The 19,256-nt window shown below is 40.1% G+C and overlaps 1 protein-coding gene across 18 annotated transcripts in view; it reads right to left on the bottom strand.

Moving 5' to 3' along the window:
• Nucleotides 1-19,256, bottom strand: part of SVIL (supervillin) — a 133,029-nt gene that overhangs the window by 43,598 nt on the left and 70,175 nt on the right. For 10 of the 18 annotated variants that reach the window (XM_056483816.1, XM_056483808.1, XM_056483812.1 and 7 more), the window contains 7 exons: nt 14,661-14,752; nt 9,960-10,017; nt 9,689-9,840; nt 8,628-9,291; nt 3,658-3,741; nt 766-1,653; nt 275-439 (listed from right to left, as the gene is read on the bottom strand). In XM_056483816.1, coding sequence (XP_056339791.1) covers nt 275-439; nt 766-1,653; nt 3,658-3,741; nt 8,628-9,291; nt 9,689-9,840; nt 9,960-9,967 — 1,961 coding nt within the window. In that variant the 5' untranslated portion in view covers nt 9,968-10,017; nt 14,661-14,752. Of the gene's footprint in view, nt 1-274; nt 440-765; nt 1,654-3,657; nt 3,742-8,627; nt 9,292-9,688; nt 9,841-9,959; nt 10,018-14,660; nt 14,753-19,256 lie in introns of those variants that run through there. The other 8 variants (XM_056483822.1, XM_056483819.1, XM_056483820.1 and 5 more) reach the window with 3 other exon arrangements.

Genomic DNA, 19,256 nt, shown 5'->3' with positions numbered 1-19,256 from the left:
ACCAAAAGCATTTAACATCAAACCAGACAGCTACAGTACTTTATGATGATTCACTGTTCACTATTTCAAATGGAAAGAATTTGCAACAAATTGGTTTGAGGGGGGAGAGGGGATTGGATTTCATTTTATAAGAAGCTGTAATAAATACTTGATGGTCTTTAAAGACAAACAATAACCTTGCAAAATGTTTATTCTAATGTATGAACAAATTCTTTCACAACCTTGTTAATATCCACCTGTGCCAGGACGCTCACAGAGCTGTGTACATGCCTACCTATCTGTCTCCTTTCGTTCTGCTGATGTTATGGGCTGAGTTTTAAACCTCTCAGAAGTCTTTCTATTTTCACCAGGAGTGAAATAGCGCCTCGCCTTTCGTGGCCCTCGGTCCCCATTGGCAGACACAGTACTGCCTGCTGCTGACATCTCAAACCGAGATTCACTTGAAAATCGCACCACAGAGAGAGCATAGGAAAGAAAATAGGAGAGAGAAGTAAAACACAGATGTAAGCATCTCAACAACTCCCCAGAGATCACTCTGCATGCTCCTCCATGCGCAGACGGACACATTCCAGCTGCCCCACACCACAACTCGCACCAGCAAGCAGAAGCACAGAAGCAGGATCCAAACCACCTCAGCCTCCAGTACACACTGGTGAGAGCTAAGCTGTGTGCTTTAAGTGCTGAACAACAACTGCCGTTGAGTGGGTGTAATTTTGCCAAGGACGTGCAAGTTTCACACGAAAATACGAGTGAAATGTCACCTACAGTTCTGTTTTCTTGTTGGCATTAGCAGACTCCAGAAAGACATTACGGAGCTGGGCAACAGAGACCTTTGTGTCAACCATGCCAATCTCACCATTTGGTGGATTTGCTTCCAGGCTCTCCTTACTTTTAAAAGGTTCTAGCTTGGCAGTCACAGTGTAGTCAGACATGGAGCGGGTCAGGACCTTATGCTTTGTTGTTGACACTTTCCAAACAGGAGCCTTTGCCTTGTCAGGCTGCAATACAGATCCGCTCTGTATGTACATAACAGCTTCACTCCTTTCTATGTTCTCAGGGGTCTTAAACTGCTGCTCAGGGGCCTGCCTCTTACTGCATTCCAGCTCCCTCTGAACTTCTGAGTTAACTTTTGGCTTGCTTGCAAAGGAGGAACTCCCCACAGGGGTCTCCAGTTCTCCTCCTCCAAAGAGGCCTTCGTGGTTCTTCCCTTGCTTGCGAATCTCGGATGGCAGAATTGGCCTTCTGCCTTTGGAAGCCTGTTCACCCTCCAGGGAACCTTCTTCATTAGGTTTTGCTCCATAACCAGGTGTTTCTTTCTTTTCACTCTGTGCTGCAGCGGCTGCTGGGGGTTTTGTTCCGAGGCTGGCACTGTCTGGGGGGAGCAGGCTGCCAGCAGGGCTGATTGCTGGCTCTTCTGCTGCCATCAGCTGAGCTGTGTGAGCAATGCCAGCAGGCTGGACATAGCTATGGATTGGCTGGCGGATGGAACTGACGGGCTGATTTACAGCCCTGTCAAAGGCAGGCGGCTCTGGCTGAAGAGGCAGGTAGTGGGCTGGCACTGGATGGGATTTTCTCTGAGATACTGTGTCTGTGACAAGTTCAGGGCTTCCACGAGCACTTTCCTCTTTCACCAATTTCTCTCTAACTTTTACTCTTTAAGAAAGAAAAAGGATTAAAGCTGTGAACAGCAATACCCAATCTGGAAAGGAACACAGACACCTACTGTGGGTACAGACATCAATGTTGTATAAAAAGCAGCACAAAAAAATAAAGCAATCTTATGATGCAACCCCTTCCTCCCCCCAAGTCTTAGCAGTAACACTGCTCAAAAACAGTCAAGTGATTCACGGGCCCTTGGACATGCAAGACTCCTGAGAAGGTAACTGTGCAAGCTCTGGGAACATACAGGATGTTCTCCTGAGATCACAAGTGTGATCACAAGTGTTTGTTTGCCAAACAGCACATACCCATAGTCTCAAACAAACAAGATGATCAAAACTGCTTTTTATATTATCAGTGTTGGGTTCAGCCTGCAATTGCAAATTCTACTGGCAGTTGTGTATGCAGTCAGATACTTGAAGATGTCTAAACACTGGGAACGTTACATCATATCAAGAGGTTGTTGCATTGGGGAAAGGAATGAAAAAAACATGTTATTTCCACCTAGCCCTTCAGATATTTCACCAGAGTCTGGTTCACTTGTGATTTTGTGTATCATATGTGTGACATCTGAAATGTCACGTGCAGTGTAACCTGTTTCAGTAAGTGAGAGAAAACGTTGAAAGGGCAAGTTCTGAACCTGAAAGTGAAACTATGGCATGGCTGCTGTGCTCTTCAGAGAGCTTGCAGGGAAAAGGGCATTTAAAAACCAAAACAGGCATTCTGTTTTAAATGTTTCATTACATTCTAACATGCAAAACTTGCAAAAACCACTTGTTCCCAAAAGTTACCTTACTTCAGTGTGTTTTCTAGAAACACCTCTGGACTTCTGCAACATCCATGCAAAACAGAGTTTTATTTAACCTTTCTAAACTGAGTAGAGCAGTGGGAGGCAAGCACGTGCAGCCAGGGGCAGCTTTGCTCTGGGGTATCACTGCAGGTAAAGCTGCCCAGCACTTTTACAGCCTTGCTGAGGCTCACACAGCTTACAGGGCGAGCGTCTGTAGGTAACGCACACAGCATTAAAAATAAAAGCCCTGTACTTCCTCCCCTCCCAAATGGCTATGAAAAAATCATTTTAGTTCTGAGGAAAGAGAGACTCCAGCTAGGAAACTAGCTCTCTGTTTGAAAGCAAGTAATCCAGCTCAAAGTATGTGCAATTACAGGCTTGCTACCAACAGACTTTTTGGAGTTTACATCATTAAGAAAAAAGAAAAAAGTAATATTTAGTGAAAAAAAAACCAAATTATCTAAGAGAATAATTCAAGATATCTGAAGTAATTTGAAACACCAATCTTTCTAATATTTTGGAGCTTCTCACCTCTGAAGATTGATACATTTGTCAAGGAAAGTTGCTTAAGCACATAAAGTATGTTAAATCTGAAGAAGTATTCTTTAAACTACACGTAGCAAGCATTCTCCAGAAACATCCACACCAATGTTAGTACTGGGTTATAGGTATTACTTTAATCAGGAACATGAAAAAGAGACTTCCTGCAATGCTTTTCATGGTGGGCTCAATGTATGTGTTACCAAAGCAGGAGAAAGCAGCTGCCTGTAGCTTTGATCAGGATTTTGGTTTACTCTTCCATGTAATTGTTTTTTTACTTCTCTTCTACCATCTCCTTTGGAATTCAAGGAGTTACTTGTATGAAATGCTAAGATGGAATGGTGTACAGTATAAAAATATGCTGGTTTGCAGAGCACAAAATGAGATAAAATAAGAAGTTATAAAATCTAGTGGAAACCAGAATGATAGTAGCTGTGGAAGAAGCTTAGGGAATTTATACTCCATCAAAACACCAGTTGGTTCTAAGTTAGGATAAAAGCAGATGCTTCAGAAAAGTTTCAACAGCTTTTTATTCACAAAAAAAAACATTTTCACTCTTGCTGCTGTTAAAGGAAAATTAAGGGCAAGTGTTAAATGTAGATAGCAAAAGGAAGGAAAGGGGAGGTTTGTAGTCTGGTTGTTAGCCACACAGCTCTGTTTTATGATACCTGGAGGGCCAGCTGATAAGTGAAGGTGTGTCCCCTTCCGAATCTTTCTGAAGAAACCATTCAGGTTTTGCTTTCCCTGCACTACTACAGAAAACAGAACTTCAGGTAATTTCTGAGATCTCAACACATGCTTCTATTATTTTTCCCAATCTCCCCTCCCACTGCTTTCTATTTTTGATTAATCAGCTGCAGAGGACTGTTTCAGGAAAAAAAAGCAATGCACACTAATCTAATTCATGCACACTAATCGAATTCAAAGGTGATAAACTGTGAAAGAAACTATTATATAATCCCACAAACATATACAAAGTATTTTAAATGGTAAGGATTCTGCAGAGGTAACTTTACAAGAGAAGTGAAAGCAGCTACACAACCTTATTTTTGCATTTGCCATTGTGGATCAGTTTGTGTAAGGACACCTGAAAAAGTTGTTAAAACCATTCCTTTAATTTTTGATTTAAAGTGGTAAAGACTGCTGTAACCAAAACGAAGTAGTAATAGGAATTTAATGAAGTGAAACATTCACATGGCTACATCATATTTCCTAAGAAATTCTCAGGAGCATCTAGAACCCCTTTATCCTCTTATAACCCTGTATTACAAAGCTTCAGAAATGCCCACCTGGTTAGCACAAGTCAAACACACTGTGCCACTGGGTAACTTGGCAAAGGGAAAACTTAAGAAACAAAGTGACCCCCAATTTAATCTTGCCGTGACTACCCTGTCTACACTTTGAAGTTGAAAGCATAAAAAGAAAGCTTTTAAAAGCTCTGCAGCAGTGCAAGAAAGGGTGTTTGCAGACCTCCTACATAAAGTTTCTCATACACCTTCCTAAAGTTCACCTTCACCTACAGTCCCCCAGCAACAGTACAACACATCAAGTACTTTTAACCTTGCAAACACAGCCTGTCCTGTCAAATTAACATTTACAATCTCATCCCCAGAGGTGATAAGCATCCAGGATGCTTTCCATCACTTATAGCTACATCTGAAAGAATTTCCATTGGAGAAGAGCCACTTGGGATGAAAACCCCAAATTAAGCTCCAGGTCACATACTTCAATTTTTCTTAACTACTCTTTTAAGAAAAACAGTTGAAAAAGGTCAAATCAACAACTGTGTATTTGATGTAAGTAAGTTTAAATTTGAGAACTCACCTACTGTTGTCATTGAATCCAAATCTATCTTAGAACAACAAACACCAACTGTTGAACACCTTCTGTTTTTCCAAACGTTTTTGAATCCCTAACGGAACTGACCAAACAGGAGGCAAAGCCTTTGCACAGAAGCTGACTAGAAGCTATCTGGAATTGTTTTAAAGCAAGGGAACTTCCTTCTCTCTTAACGTGTACTTTGGCACATTTTTATAGTGGGCATGGCTCAGGCAGCAATTATTTGTACTTGATCATTCATCCTTTGAAGAGTGCAATCAGAAGAACGTAAGCCACGTTTCAAATTTAATCAGCCATTTCAGGAGCGAAATGCAGGCAATGTCAAATGATACCTCCTCAGTGATGGGTAACTGGATTAATTATTAAATCTTCTTAGTACTGAAGGCACTAAAGTGAGCTGCATTTATTTTCCAATTTAAACTCAGGAAATTTAAATTTAACAAAACCAATTTTGTAGCCTGTATCTAATGTGGAACTGACTTCAAAACAGCAGTCACCTGAAAAACTGGAGTTTGCCTTTTTTTCTCATGTGTAAATAGCCTTATAGGAGACCACCACAGAGTAACTTTTTGCATGGACACAGTGACTTTTTTACCACTCAAAATTAGGGACAAGAGTTTCAGAAAGATTATTCTTACATCTCTGAATATCATATCAAGGAGAACACACTGGCACTGGAAGTGTCAGGGGTATTAAAGAATGGCAACATGGCCTTTAAAATATCTGCTGCCTACATGTGTATCCAAACAAGAGACCAAATCCTACATTTAAGCCCTTGGGTGCATTAAATACTACACCACATCTTGATGAGTGCAGATGGTTTCCTTCAACAGATAGACAGACAGAAATTAGAATTTTTTTTTATGCAAATAGTGACCCAAGCCTCATCCAGAAAAAAATCAAAAATTGGAGAAAATGCAGTCAGCAATTTGTATTATATTATTACTCATTAACAGAATCACAGAATAGTTTGAGTTGGATGGAACCTTTAAGGTTATTCAGTCCAATCTCTCTGCAATCAGCAGGGACATCCACCTTCTCTCAACAACCTGTGTCAGTGTTTTATCACCCTTCTTGTAAAAAATTTCTTATAGCTAGTATCAATCTATCTCTCTTTTAGTTCAAAACATTCCTCCTTGTCCTACAGGAAAGGAGGAATGTCCCTGTTAGAAAGTCTGTCCCAATCCTATAATCACCTCCTGCAGCACTGAAAGGCTGAAATCAGATCTCCCTGGAGCCTTCTCTTCTCCAAGCTTAACAACCCCAACTCTCTCAGCCTTTCCTCATGGGAAAGGTGCTCCATCTCTCTGGTTATTTTTGTGGTTCTCGTCTGGACTTGCTCCATCACTCCATGTTTTTCCAGTGCTGAGGATTACAGAGCTACAGATACAGTATTCCAGGTGGGATCTCATGAGAGTGGAGTTGAAGGGCAGAATCACTTTTCTCAATCTCTGACCATGATCTTTTTGATGTAGCCCAGGACACATTCAGGTTTCTGAGCTGCAGGTGCTCATTGCCAGCTCATGTCCAGCCCCTCATCCACCAGTTCCCCCAGGTTCTTGTTGGCAGAGCTGCTCTCACTCCCTTCAACCCCCAGCCTGTACTGGCACTCCTGGGGCTTGCCCCAGCCCAGGTGCAGGACTTTGCACTTAGCCTTACCAAACCCCTCCTGAGACTCTGATGAACCCACTTGGTGATATCCCATCTGGGGGATATCCCATCCTTCAGGAGTGTCAACCACACCACTTAGCTTGGTGTCCTCTGCAGAACTGCTGAGGGTGCACTCAATCCCCTTGTGTCATTGAGGGAGACCCTCAATAACCCTGGTCCCCATATAGACCCTTAAGGGACAGCACTTGTCACTGGTGTCCATCAGGACTCTAAGCTGAGCACTACTCCCTGGATGCAACACCAATTCCTCATCTACTGACCAATCTACCCACAGCTCCTCAGTTTACAGAGAAGGATGCTCTGGGGGACAGTGTGGAAGGCCCTGCAGGAGACAGACACAGACATCTGTAGCCTTTCCCTTGTCCCCTGATGTAGTCACTCAACCACAGAAGGCCACCAGATGGGTCAGGCAGGACTTGCCTTGATGAAGCTGTGCTGGCTGTCTCTAATCACCTCCCTGTCCTCCTGTACCTCAGCCTGGCTTCTGAGAAGATCTGTTCCATGATCTTCCCAGGCACAGAGGTGAGGCTGACAGGGCAGTAGTTTCCAGTATCCTCCTTTCTTACCCTTTTTAAAGATGGGTGCAATGTTTCACTTTTTCCAGTCACTTGGGACTTCACCTGACTGCTCAGATATCATGGAGATATATCAGCCAATTATCCCTGGGATAAATCTAATAGCCTTACTTTTATTCAACTTCCTCAGGTAGTCAGAAACATGATTTTTTCTTATAGTGGGAGGGACTTTGCTTCCCCAGTCACCATCCTGCTGTCCACCCACTTGTAGAAAGAGAGGTTGCCACTGAGGTAAAAAAGTAGTTGAGCCTTCTCCTTGTCTGTGTTTTACTTTGACCTTCCATTTCCAGCTAACACACCTGTAGAAGTCCTTGCTATGCTTTGCATCCCTTGCCAAGTTCAGTTCCTGCTTCACCTTGCCCTTCCTAACCTCATTTCTACACAACTGGGCAGTGTCTCTACTCTTCCCAAAACACCTGTCTCTGCTCCCTGACTGTGCATTTACTTCTTTAATAATCCATGTTGGTGTCTTTCCATTTTTTTCCTGATTTCTCACAACTGGAACTGAGAGCTCTTGTGCTCTATGGAAAGCATAAATGGTTGAGTTTATACCAGTTATCTCAGTTTCTAAAAAACAGTCAACACTGCTCAGCATTATGCACATACATTTAAAATTAAGTTCTCATTTACATAATTTTTAGTTGCAACATTTTGACTTAGGTTTTTAGTTATTATCTTCTATCTAGTCACCTACCAAGAAATTAAAGACTCGCACTTAGAGAAAATCATACTTTAAAAAAATTCTTAGTCACACATTGTTTTCAGTCAGCATAAGAATTTGACAGTATTTCTATATCACACTGAGAAATTGTAATGTAAAATTAATGAAAACTAGTTTTTTTTTTCCTTTTGGAAGAATCTGATCACCCTATTACCATAGCAAATTTGTCAAGTCTGAAGCAATTCAGCATAGAATTTTAACTCTACCCTCTGCCCCTTCACATATATATATATGTACCTGATATTATCTGAAGGATTAACTATCACAGTTCAAAAGGGTTTTTATGCTTTCACATCAGGAAAACAAGTCAGCTATTATTTCAACTGACCCAAGACACTCTTCAGCTTTTAAGTCTGCAGACTGTTTTATTTTGGCAGAAGCCATCATAAAGATATTCAAACCTTCACTGAGAAACAGCTTGCTTCTACTTGGAAGCTCCCAGCCAACAATTACAAGATAGAGAAGAAAGAAAGTTAAATACTTGCTCTAACAGATTATTAGAAAAACAAAAAACAAAACACAAGGAGATTTAGAACCATAACTCCTTCAATTTCTAGTTTGTGTCCTCCTCACAAAGGGCCTAATTTTAGCAAAAATTCTATAAATATAAAGTGAAACCAATGACATAGCTAATTAGAGAAACATATAGTCACTTCCTTTTATCACATACTGATACACTAAACCCAACTAATCCAGCTTGAGACACCCAAATCAACTAAATACATTCTTCAAGGGCAATAAACACATTCTCATTAGCACTGTAGACACTGATGTAGAAGCTGATTAAGATGAAGGATTCTACAGGGAAAGGAGAACTAAAACCCCTGCTTACCTTTGTCTGCTGTTAGTGTGCAAGGGCTGGTCATTCTGCAGGTGGGTGGGTGAGGCTGCCCGCTTTGGGGAGGGGAGGGACTCGCAGGGGCTCTGCTTTGGTGTTGGCACTTCGGTGTAGCAGGAGGAGTCTCGTCCAGAAAGTGAAAGGGAGACAGAACTATCCAGGGCTGCTGAAGGGTCAGAAGCCTGTCTAATGGCACTGTCATCTGCTTTTCTAACACTCTTTTCATTTGAGAGGTCATTTTTATCTTCATGGCTGGAGTACTCTCTGGAATCAGAAACCACACTCTTTGAAGCCCTTGTCTCAGTCCTGGACAAATAGAGGGTGCCATAGTCCTTGTTTTCACCATCCTGCCTTTCACTTTTCACTCCCTTTCTTTCCACACTGTCAGGATCTTTCCTTGCCCGTGTATATCTGGATGAGTAGTCAGAATCCAAATCAGAATCAAGAGATAATCCATACTTTTCTGCCAGCTGGCGCCGCCTCTCTGCCTTGTACCTAGCTATTCTCTCTGCTTTTGACTCTAGTTCCTGGACATCCATGTTTGCTGTACTGTACAAGGGCTCTGTGTTGCCTCCTGTGGTTTCTGACCGGTATCTGGATGATCTGGGTTGTTTTTCTACAGAAGAATCTGAAGTTTCCTCCTCTTCATTTGATCTGCCTGTCGAAAGTACAACATATATGAGCAAGTCCTTCCCAAAACTCCAAGTACCCCACCCACTACTCAAACTGAGTGAACTAAAAGCTTCCTATTTTCTTACAGATCTAAGTGACTGCACAGACACATTATATTATTGCACTTTTGTCTCCAAAAGCAAATACAAACAATTAAGAAATACGTATTAGGGATAGTTCTTTAATAAGTAATAACTTTAAAATAGTTATTTTAAAGCAATAAGAACCATCAACATTTTTCAAATGGGACAACTGGAGACTTAAGAGAAAAATTTCAAGAAACCCAAATGAGCTGACAGAGCACTTCTTTAAGCACTGCATAACTGGTAGTGTAGCAAACATGAAGTAATTCAGCAGTGCAAGACTCCCTGACTGTTACTTACCTAAGTGGGGGCTGTAGGGGTCAGTTGCACGCATATATCTTGGTGTGTCCTCCTCTAGCAAACGGTGTGTGACTGATCCTGGGCAGTTTTGCAGAAGCATAGGTTGGGTATCATTTTCAATTCCCTCTAAGCGCCTGGCTATTCTTTCTTTTCTGAAAAATATGTGAAAAATGTGAAAACAGGCACCTTGAAGATTCGAGGGCAGAGCTTCTATGAGGAGGTAACAAAATAAGCTGCGTGTTTTATTTTATTTTATTTATTTTTTCTTTACCTTTTCATTTCCAAAAAATCTCGGTTGTTTGGTTCAAAGAGTTTTCTTAATTCTGAAACTGAGACAACAAAAGATTATGTAGCTTATAAGACAGTAAGTTTCAGAAACTTGCTAAAATGCTTTAGAATAAGAAGGAACAGTCAGATAAAGTTCAGAGGTTTGAAATAGCTTTTTTCAGGAAATGAGCATTTTCCTCTTGTTTTCCTAGTTTATTAGGGTTGTGCTGTCAAAAGTGCATTAGGCACATAGGTGTGACCATCAAATACTCCTCCCCTCCATGTACTTCCAGGCTAATCCCAAATCTGCTATCATCCTAGCAGTTTCAAGATCTAGTATATACTGGACAAATTGTATTTTCATTAGCTGAAGTCAAGCTTACATGCTCTGGTGACCCATTTCAAAACCAGGTAGTATGGAAAGTTTGTTTACCCTGTCCACTCAAATGTCAGGGTCTGACTGTGTCTAAAGAGCAGCAGTAAGGAAGAGGTTCCTTCTTCCTTACTTTCCTCCACACCCTTATATTGATCAAATCCCAATAATCCCAGTGACTCATTGCTGAAGTGAACATTACCATGCACCCTTATGGTACTCTTGCATGGTTAATCACTTGCTACTTTGCTAACTTTCCCTTGCAGTTTTAATGGGACATACTTTTCTTCTTTTCTCCTGAACCCTTTGCTGCCAGCTGTCCACAAAACAGTGGTGACCCACAAGGAGGCACCATGGATGAAGTAATCCCCATATATACACACACATGTGCACGTGCAAACCACACTGCAGCACTGAGTGCTACACAAATAAGTGTGGTGTGACTCCTTACCACAGGAAAAGAAACTGTCCAGGCTGTCCAGGGAAACAGTGGATTGGGTGGGGGTGTGAATAACACACAGACATGCACATCCACACACCCCTGTATTGTGGCCTTGGCAAACATGTGGTGCTGAAAGCTGTGTGCACCTATTCTGAAGCCAATGCACCTCTGGGGTTGCAACTCTCTAGACCCAGGGATCAAAAGTTAAAGCAAGCTAGAATCTACACCTGCTAAATTGGCAGAGATTGCCATCAGAAATACCTGATGAGTCAGGAGTGTCTAGCTGACATTGCTCCACTGCAGAGGTAAACCTATCACCTTATTTTTCTTGCTACCTCATTGCTCTAGATACATAGAAGATAAATATTATGGAAACACCACCCTTTTAAAGGTCAGATGCACCTTTTCTGCCTTCCCTCTACTGCAAGAACTTAACAGGTTCCAGGGTTCCAGCTGAGCTGACTCATGCAGGAAGTTTGCTGTACTCAATACCAGTGCTCACACCTCATAGATACTGTTGACATTGACTGTCATATCAACCTCACATGCTGAAAAGCCTGAAAGTAGGACTACAGATAAAATGTGCAGGATCAGCAAGAATGTACACATTCTGATCCTGAACCAACACCACAGCAAAGATGAGCCCTTATGTTGTGTTTTCACAAACTTTTCTCTCAATGAATGACCAGTTTCCACTGCTGCCCTGTCTACTCAAGCTGTGCTAGCAGTGGAACTGTATTAAACAGAGAACTTAGCCATCTGAAACCAGCCTTCATTTCAGATCCACACCAAAGAGAATGATTTCTCATAAAGACTTTGCTCTTGCCTCCCCAAATCTATTTCTGTTCAATTATGTTCCACTAGCTATTAGAGATTTTCTGTTCCATTTGTTGGCCATGTATACACATTGTCAAAACAAAACCTGTAATTGTCTGTCTTCAGACAAATCAAAGACCTCCAGAGCTCAGAGTCAGTAAAATCACATTCCATCCAAATCCTGATCCTTTTTTTCCCCTAGCCATCAATTTATACAGTCACCAAAACCATAATCAGACAACAGGTCTTTTACACAGCTTTGGTAAAGTCCTAAAGCTTCATTTATGAGAGAAACTCTTCTCTCCCCATCCCCAAAAAAGGGAACTTGACTACAAGTTGTCCACATACAAGAAATGTGGAACATCCAAAGAACTCCCAAAGCATTAGCTCAACACTCTCTTGCTACATGCTAGCTGAAGTTCCTGAGATTCTACTACCACTTTGCAGTCCTAAAAAGAGCACTGGTCTCATGAAAAATGTCTCCCAACACCTCCCCAAACAACATGGGACAAAAATAGCATGGGACTACTCTATGCTGCCTTACACTTTTTCCAAGCTTGAGTTTACAGAAGTAATTTCAGCTAGGTTGGCCAACATCTGCAGAATTCTTCATGTGAAAGCAGTTCCAGTAATATTCTTCTTTCGGTAAGGTGGAAAAAAGAAGCACAAAAAAAAAGCAAAACCAAAAGAAGATAAAAAGCAGAAAGTCTTCTAGTCTAGTTTCTTTCTGCCGAATTTTAGTTCAAAACCTAAAAACCAGTTGGAAACATTTCACTCCCAAGGACACTAGTTGGTCCTTGTAAATTTAGGTGATCAGGTTTCTCCGTTTTAGTTTATAATTTGAATAAGTTGGTGCCAGATCTTATCTGTTCATGGGATGTTTTTCCCATGATACCATCACAAAAAACACCATGGGAGTGCTAAAGAACAGCAACACTTCTACCTAAAAGGTAGAACAAAAATCTGATTCAGCACTCAAGAAAAGACTAAGAGGCTTAAAATAATTAATTTCACAGTAAAAGCTCCTTATCTAGATTACTTCATGGCAACACACTTAGTAAGCACCACTGATCAGTTAAGGGCAAGAGGAAGAACAGCCACACTCAGAAACAGCTCTGAACTTGAGACTTTATTTTAGCATGTTGAGCAGGATGCTGTGGTAGGATACCCTCTGAGCTAAACTGTCTAGAGGCATCTTAATTTTGGTAACTCTAGTCCTTTGAAACAAAATTTACTTTGAAATACTATTATTTAGAAAAAAAAGTATTGCTTCCCATGTTGTCCCAGAATAAAAAACAAAAAGTGCATTTGGAGTGCATCTTATATTTTAAAAACTCCTTAAATTAAGGTAAAATACTTCTTATAGAAATATATATTCATGGAAATCTTTCAGAAACCTGCAATAGAATATAAACATGTTTATGCTGAAAGCCCTCTTTGACAGCTGCAGAGGGGACATGAATTAAGTTGCAGCCATGTGAGAGCAGTTTTATTTTTACAGTACAGATGCTGTAAATACTCAATTAAGAAGTTCATGATAGAGGAGGAGCACATACATTTGTGAAGCCTGGATAGACATGGATGAAAAGGTTACCTGCAGAGGATTAATTTCTCAGAGATGGTAGATAACCATTGCAACACAGGTACCACATATTTTCATTTTGAGGGAAATTTAACACCATAGCAAAGCCTACCAGCCTCATTCCTACTTCCTCCTTTCCACAAGTGGAAAGGTGATGCTCCTAAAACTAGGCAGGAGAAGCATTTATCTTCAGTTTATGCCAGCAAAGGCACAATGGCAGGCCTCAGTTCAGTCTGTATCAGTTGAAAAGTAAACATTCCTTCAATTTCTCAACCTGTGCAAATATGCATCAAAATTAGGCTCTAGAAAGGACAAATAAATTGTATTTTCAAAAAACCCTGGACTTCAAGTAGTTCTCTCAGAATACTACCAAAAGCTGCCACTGCTGTTTTTTAAGTCTGGTACACACCAAATATGATGCCTTTATTATGAGTATAGTTTTTTGAAAAAGCAGAAACATCCTGGAATAGAAATTAGTTCACTGAGAAGAAACTTACAGATAAGGTTTCTCAAGTGAAGGCTCAATTAACTTGCTGGCCACATGATTGTAATGCTAAGCATAAGGAATAATAATGAAATATGGATTATTGCTGTCTGGTGCTCTCAGAAGTCTGTGTTGTACAAATGCATATCACTCTATTCCATCATTTTGCCAACAATGTTTCTTCCTGAACATCTGTAACGATTATATTTAAAAGCAAGCATGTCACTTAAATAGCACTTAAATGTTATGCTGGAAGAAATGCTCCTTTCCAGAGGAATTCAGCAGCAAATGACATAAAAAGAGCAAGCCAGTTCCTTTATGTTGGGACTAGTGCATTTAGCCTTGCAGATTGTCTGAAAAGAGTAAATCACTGGAACATACACATAATTTTAATCAGAGTTAGGTCCACAACACTCTTGAATGAAGGGAACACCTTTGTGCCAGTTGCACATGGTTCTTCAGTCAAATGTCACCCTCTATGGGTCAAGCACACCCTGATTTTCTCTCAATAATTCAAGAGAATTATTTCTTGCCTCTACATCAACTGTGCCAAACGATAAAGATGGAACTGCTGTTTTCTTCAGAAATTATTCAGATTAAGATAGAAGTTTGGAACAAAAAAAACCCCAAACTAAACTCCATATTTACTGCAGGCCCTTTAGCATGCAAGGCAAAAATTTGAGTGCAGTCAGCTGGTCATGCACAGGGACTCCACCAACCACCAAAGGGGTCTGGAATGAGCTGCTGTACAAAGAAACTCTGAAGTTTTGAATTTCAACTACTAATCTATTGAAACTAGGAAAACAAAGCTGAACTTTATGAAGTGAGGATGTAAGAAAAGACCATTGTGGTTCATCCCCTGTTTCATCCTTCAAGCATACTTCACAGGGAAAACTCATTTACAAACCATCTGTGCCTAAGTGATTTTAACTGTGCCTTGTACTTGCATAGACAAAACTCCACATGCTGTTAAGTTGCCACTGTGTTGAAAATGTCTCTCCTACCTACCTTTTGGAAGTACTGCTAAGAGATTAGCATCAATATCCTTCGTGCTGTTCGCAAGTTCTTCTTTATCTTCAAATGAGAACTCCTTCTGAAAACTGAAAGCAACATCTGGTTTACAGAACTGTGGATATCTCTGCTACAAATCAAATAAACCCAAGACATAACTAATTTACTGCAAGATAGTCTAACAGAGATACCAAAGAAAATGTTTTCCCTGAGAATGAGCTAAGAAATAACCCAAAGAAACTAAGAAAGCCAAACCTAACATAATTTGAAACTTGTTTGGAACTGACTGTGACACATTTTTGCATTAAATTACTGACTGGAGACTGCCTTCAAAATGCTCTACTAAGCAATTAAGTTTAAAACAATCTATATTGAATGGTTTTCATAAATATTAAAACATGCCATCAAATGCAGTACTGCATATACACCACCTAGAAGCCTTCTGCATGACTACCCTGTTGTTACTGCACTGTTCACTGGAACAGTTTATACAGTTTATAATATGCCAATAGGAGTATCAGATAATTTAATTTTATACCATGTCTTCACAAAACAGGATAACTGCCCATTTAAATGAAACAAAATATTTATTTCAATATCTCCATTAAATATACAAATATTAACTGTAAAATGTAGGTGTCATAATGGTCTAAAGTAGATCCCAACTGTCTACAGAGACTTTTTTGGAGGAAATTTTCCTACTTGTAAGCAAGATTTTTTTTTTTCTTCAATCAATAAAAACAAATTATAGAGAACAAATTATTGTATTCTGCCATTGTGACTATCCCAGCTGGGCATAAGAAAACTTATAATGGTCTTAAAACCTTTAGTAAACTATGTGGACAGGTGTAACAGATAAATCCTCAGTGATCCCAGGTTCTTCATTTTGTCACAGTAGTGCTGTGCCCTATGATTTAAAGTCATTTTGATAAGATAAACTGCACAGTCTTACTGTTGGAAAATCCTTCCTTAGGACAGATTTTAAATGACTGCTTTTTTTTTAAGGGCATGAATTCTGTAGTCACTATTTACAAAGAACAATTCTCATTGAAAAGAGTTTTAACATATATTGACTAATATTTTTCATAAGTATTTCCCTGTTTATAATTTACAAATAACATTCCTTTTGAAGATATTGAGGGGAGAATAAAACCCTTGAAATGACAGTGAAGAAACTGGGCTGTGTCACTACCAGGCACTGTGCCACCTGCTGCAAATTGTCTCCAACAACTGCACTTAGAGAAATTATTCCAGGTATTGCCAAGAAAAACAGAGTTAGGCACTACAGAAAATAACAAATAGAAGATGGAGAGCTGCAATAAGCTGTCATTAGAGAGAACTGTGTGTCCTTACAGGGCAAACACACAGTAATTGAACTAAATAAAAACTAAACACAATGAAAAACAGCACACAGCAGCCACAAGCAGATGGATCCATGTGTCATCTGAGACTGGGCAAAGACTCTCAGTGAACTGGATGTTCTTCTGTGCCTGACCCCACACTGCCAACACCTGTAATTCTTACTACTCTCACAATATATTATTTTCTTACAGATACACTTCTGTACAGAGTCCTGGATGGAGAGATACCCAGCTCGCATTTGAAAGCAGTTTCTATTCCTTTTAGCTGAGGATGAGTTTGAAAAATGCAAATAATACTGGCATAAGGCTATAAACCAACCCCAAATTTATTCTGCCAAATCAACTTAATTATTTAAGACAAAAGTGCTGAAGGATCCAGCTCATAACTTTGGAATATCTGGGCTTTATTTAGCAGTGTCTCCACTTGCTTTCATAATGCCTGTGGCAGTGCAGCACCTTAAGTTTCCCTAAGCAAGGGGTTTGTTTCACTCAACAGCAAAATCCTTGTTTAAATGAACTGTGTGTGAACACCCAGCACCATGCCCAATTCTTAGGTGAATTTCCAGGGGTAAAATCATGGAATCAGGACTGCCACTAGCCTGATGATTTATAAACTATATTACTGGATTTCTTGTAAACTGGTTACATTCACTCCTGCTCCTCTCTCCAGGGAGTTCTAGGGACTTTGAAGGCAGAGATCCTTTGAACCCTGGCTAAATGTCTGGCACTGGCTTTCCATCCACTTGTTCTTGTGCCAGTGTTGTCAGTTACTTATTTTCTTTAATAGAGATTATCCACATACACTCAGATTTTGAAGGACAGGCTCTCAGTCTCACTGATTATCTATTACAAGGTTCTCTACTTATTCCAGTCTTAAGTAATTTTTTTTTTTTTTTTTTTTTTTTATTTTTTTTTTTTTTGTATATGGTGACCAGAATTGGGTAGTCTTGATTCCAAACTTGGGTGTTAGCAGTATCTCATGAAAATATGATTTTTAATAGAGAAAGCATTATTATATGACTAGTTAGCTGAATGCTGGGATGTACAACACATTTGCCATTTTACATATACACTGTTTTGGTTGCTCAATCCTGCATGAGAAACTAATATGCAAAGGCTTTGCTTTCATCAGTTGCAAGAGACAGAAAAATTTATCAGCCCCCAATGCACAACAGTGCACTTAGTATTATTACATTACATCCTTTTTTCTATTACTCCTCAAGGTCATCCAGTTCTTCCTGTATGGGAGCTCCCTCCTCCTTTATACAGAGGGTGGCTTGCAGCCTTTGCTCACTGGCAGATTTCATTAAAATTCCTTAAATAACCACAAACTTCCTAAGCTTAACCCTTGCTACACTACACAGCATCACAGGTTATCTGCTTTGTGAAAGCCCCTTCACAGTTTCCCTCATGCCCTCATTTTCCATTTCCCCTCTGGACAGACTGTCAACTGTTACCATTTATTTTTTTAAAGATTAACAATTTTCATACACTACTTTATCCACAATTTAGGAGTTTTATCTCTTTAGACATTTTTTCCCCTCTCTCCTGCTAAGCTGCAGGTGGAATTGCTTGTTTTAAATGTTTGCACATGAGAAAATCCAAATGTTTTAATCCAATGCATAATTACATTGCTTTCCCATGCACAGAAGATTCAGAGAGAGCACTGCTCTGAGGATGACAGAGTCAAGCCAAACAATTGAGTATTTATAGACACATACATCAAATTAGTTCTAAAAATGAAAGCAGGCATATTTAGGACATGTCGCAGTGTTCAATAAGAACATTCATTAGGAATCTAAATTGAGTTGGAATGATGCTAAGGCAATTTCAAATAGCAAAAAAAAAAAAAAAAAAAAAAGAGAGAGAAAGGAAAAAAAATTACAGAAGGCTACTCATCACCATTTTCAATTGTTTTAAAAAACAAACTCATGAGCAATTCCTTTTCCTCTTTTCAGAGCTCTCTCTGCTTTGTTAGTTTCTCTGCTGGAGGAGCACTCACAGCACCAATTCAGTTGCTTAAGCAGACTCAGATAGTTAGACTTGGATTGCCAAATATATTGTACCTTCAAACTCATCCCAAACCCTCTTCTAGAAATACCACAAGTACATCCAGTCAATGCTGTAAATTTAGGTTCAGATTCTGAGCAGCAGGACTATGAAGTTTTGCACTTAATACCCAGGCTATGTACATTTATTATAAAATAATTAGGGAATGCATGAGTTTCTCCAAATAAAAAAAAATAAACTAGACGTTTGAAAGAATTCTTTCTTGAAATCCCTGATAAATGTGAATGCTGAAAGAGGAATTTATTGTCCTTTCCTTGCTTGAAATATAGCCTTTGATCAGGGTTCATGAAATGCAATCAACAGCATGAGGTTCCACCAGTTTGTTTCACACAGAGTTTGTGTGTGGCTTGGCCTCAGATTCCCAACAAACTCATTATACTCTCCAATGTTCAGGAATTCAGATTATTCCTGTTAAAACATAGGCAACAATATTTCACAATCTCAATAGTTTTCTTTAAAAACAATGTATAATGTAGGATTAGTAGAGTACTTGACAGTCTCAGTACTTGCACTATTCTGGCAACTTCCAAAGTGCAAGCTGCATGCTGTACATCAGGCTGAAAACTTCATCTGCTGCTGCTGCAGCATATGGTTTCTAAATAGCTGTCCCACTAACCTAGTTACATGCCCAAAAACAACCAGAAGTTTGAACCAAATGCCACTGCTAACACTGACCTGCCATCCCAATTAAAGCTGTGACATATACTGAGATTTTATGATTGAAGTACAAAACCCACTTGTACACCTGCCAGCTAGGGGCTTGCTGCTCACTTCTCTTTATCTCCAGGAGAACTTCCTTCCCTGGTCTCTTATGTAAAAGGTTCACTTTAGAGTCCTGTCCTTCTCTACTACTCTCCTTTCTTCTTCCCCCTACCTGCTTTCATAGCACAGTGTGACTTGCACACCCATTCCCTCCATCTTTCTGCAGGACTAAGAAACAACACAGCAGGGAACCAGGTGTGCTCCAGGTGTGTGCACTGACTGAAGAGAAGCTGGCACACATGAGCCTGTGCACCAATGGCAGGTGGATTCCTGTGCAGCTGAGCCAATGAAACAGCTGGGGCAAGGGTGCATTCCCAGCTGCTGACCTCCTCCCTGTGCCACTGTGCCAATGAAACAGCTGGTTCCTGGGGCAAGGGTCCATTCCCAGCTCCTGACCTCC

The sequence above is a fragment of the Oenanthe melanoleuca genome, chromosome 2, assembly GCF_029582105.1.
Source record: "Oenanthe melanoleuca isolate GR-GAL-2019-014 chromosome 2, OMel1.0, whole genome shotgun sequence".
Taxonomy (NCBI): domain Eukaryota; kingdom Metazoa; phylum Chordata; class Aves; order Passeriformes; family Muscicapidae; genus Oenanthe; species Oenanthe melanoleuca.
Note: the sequence above shows the minus strand (reverse complement) of the source record. Positions and strands in the feature narration are given on the sequence as shown.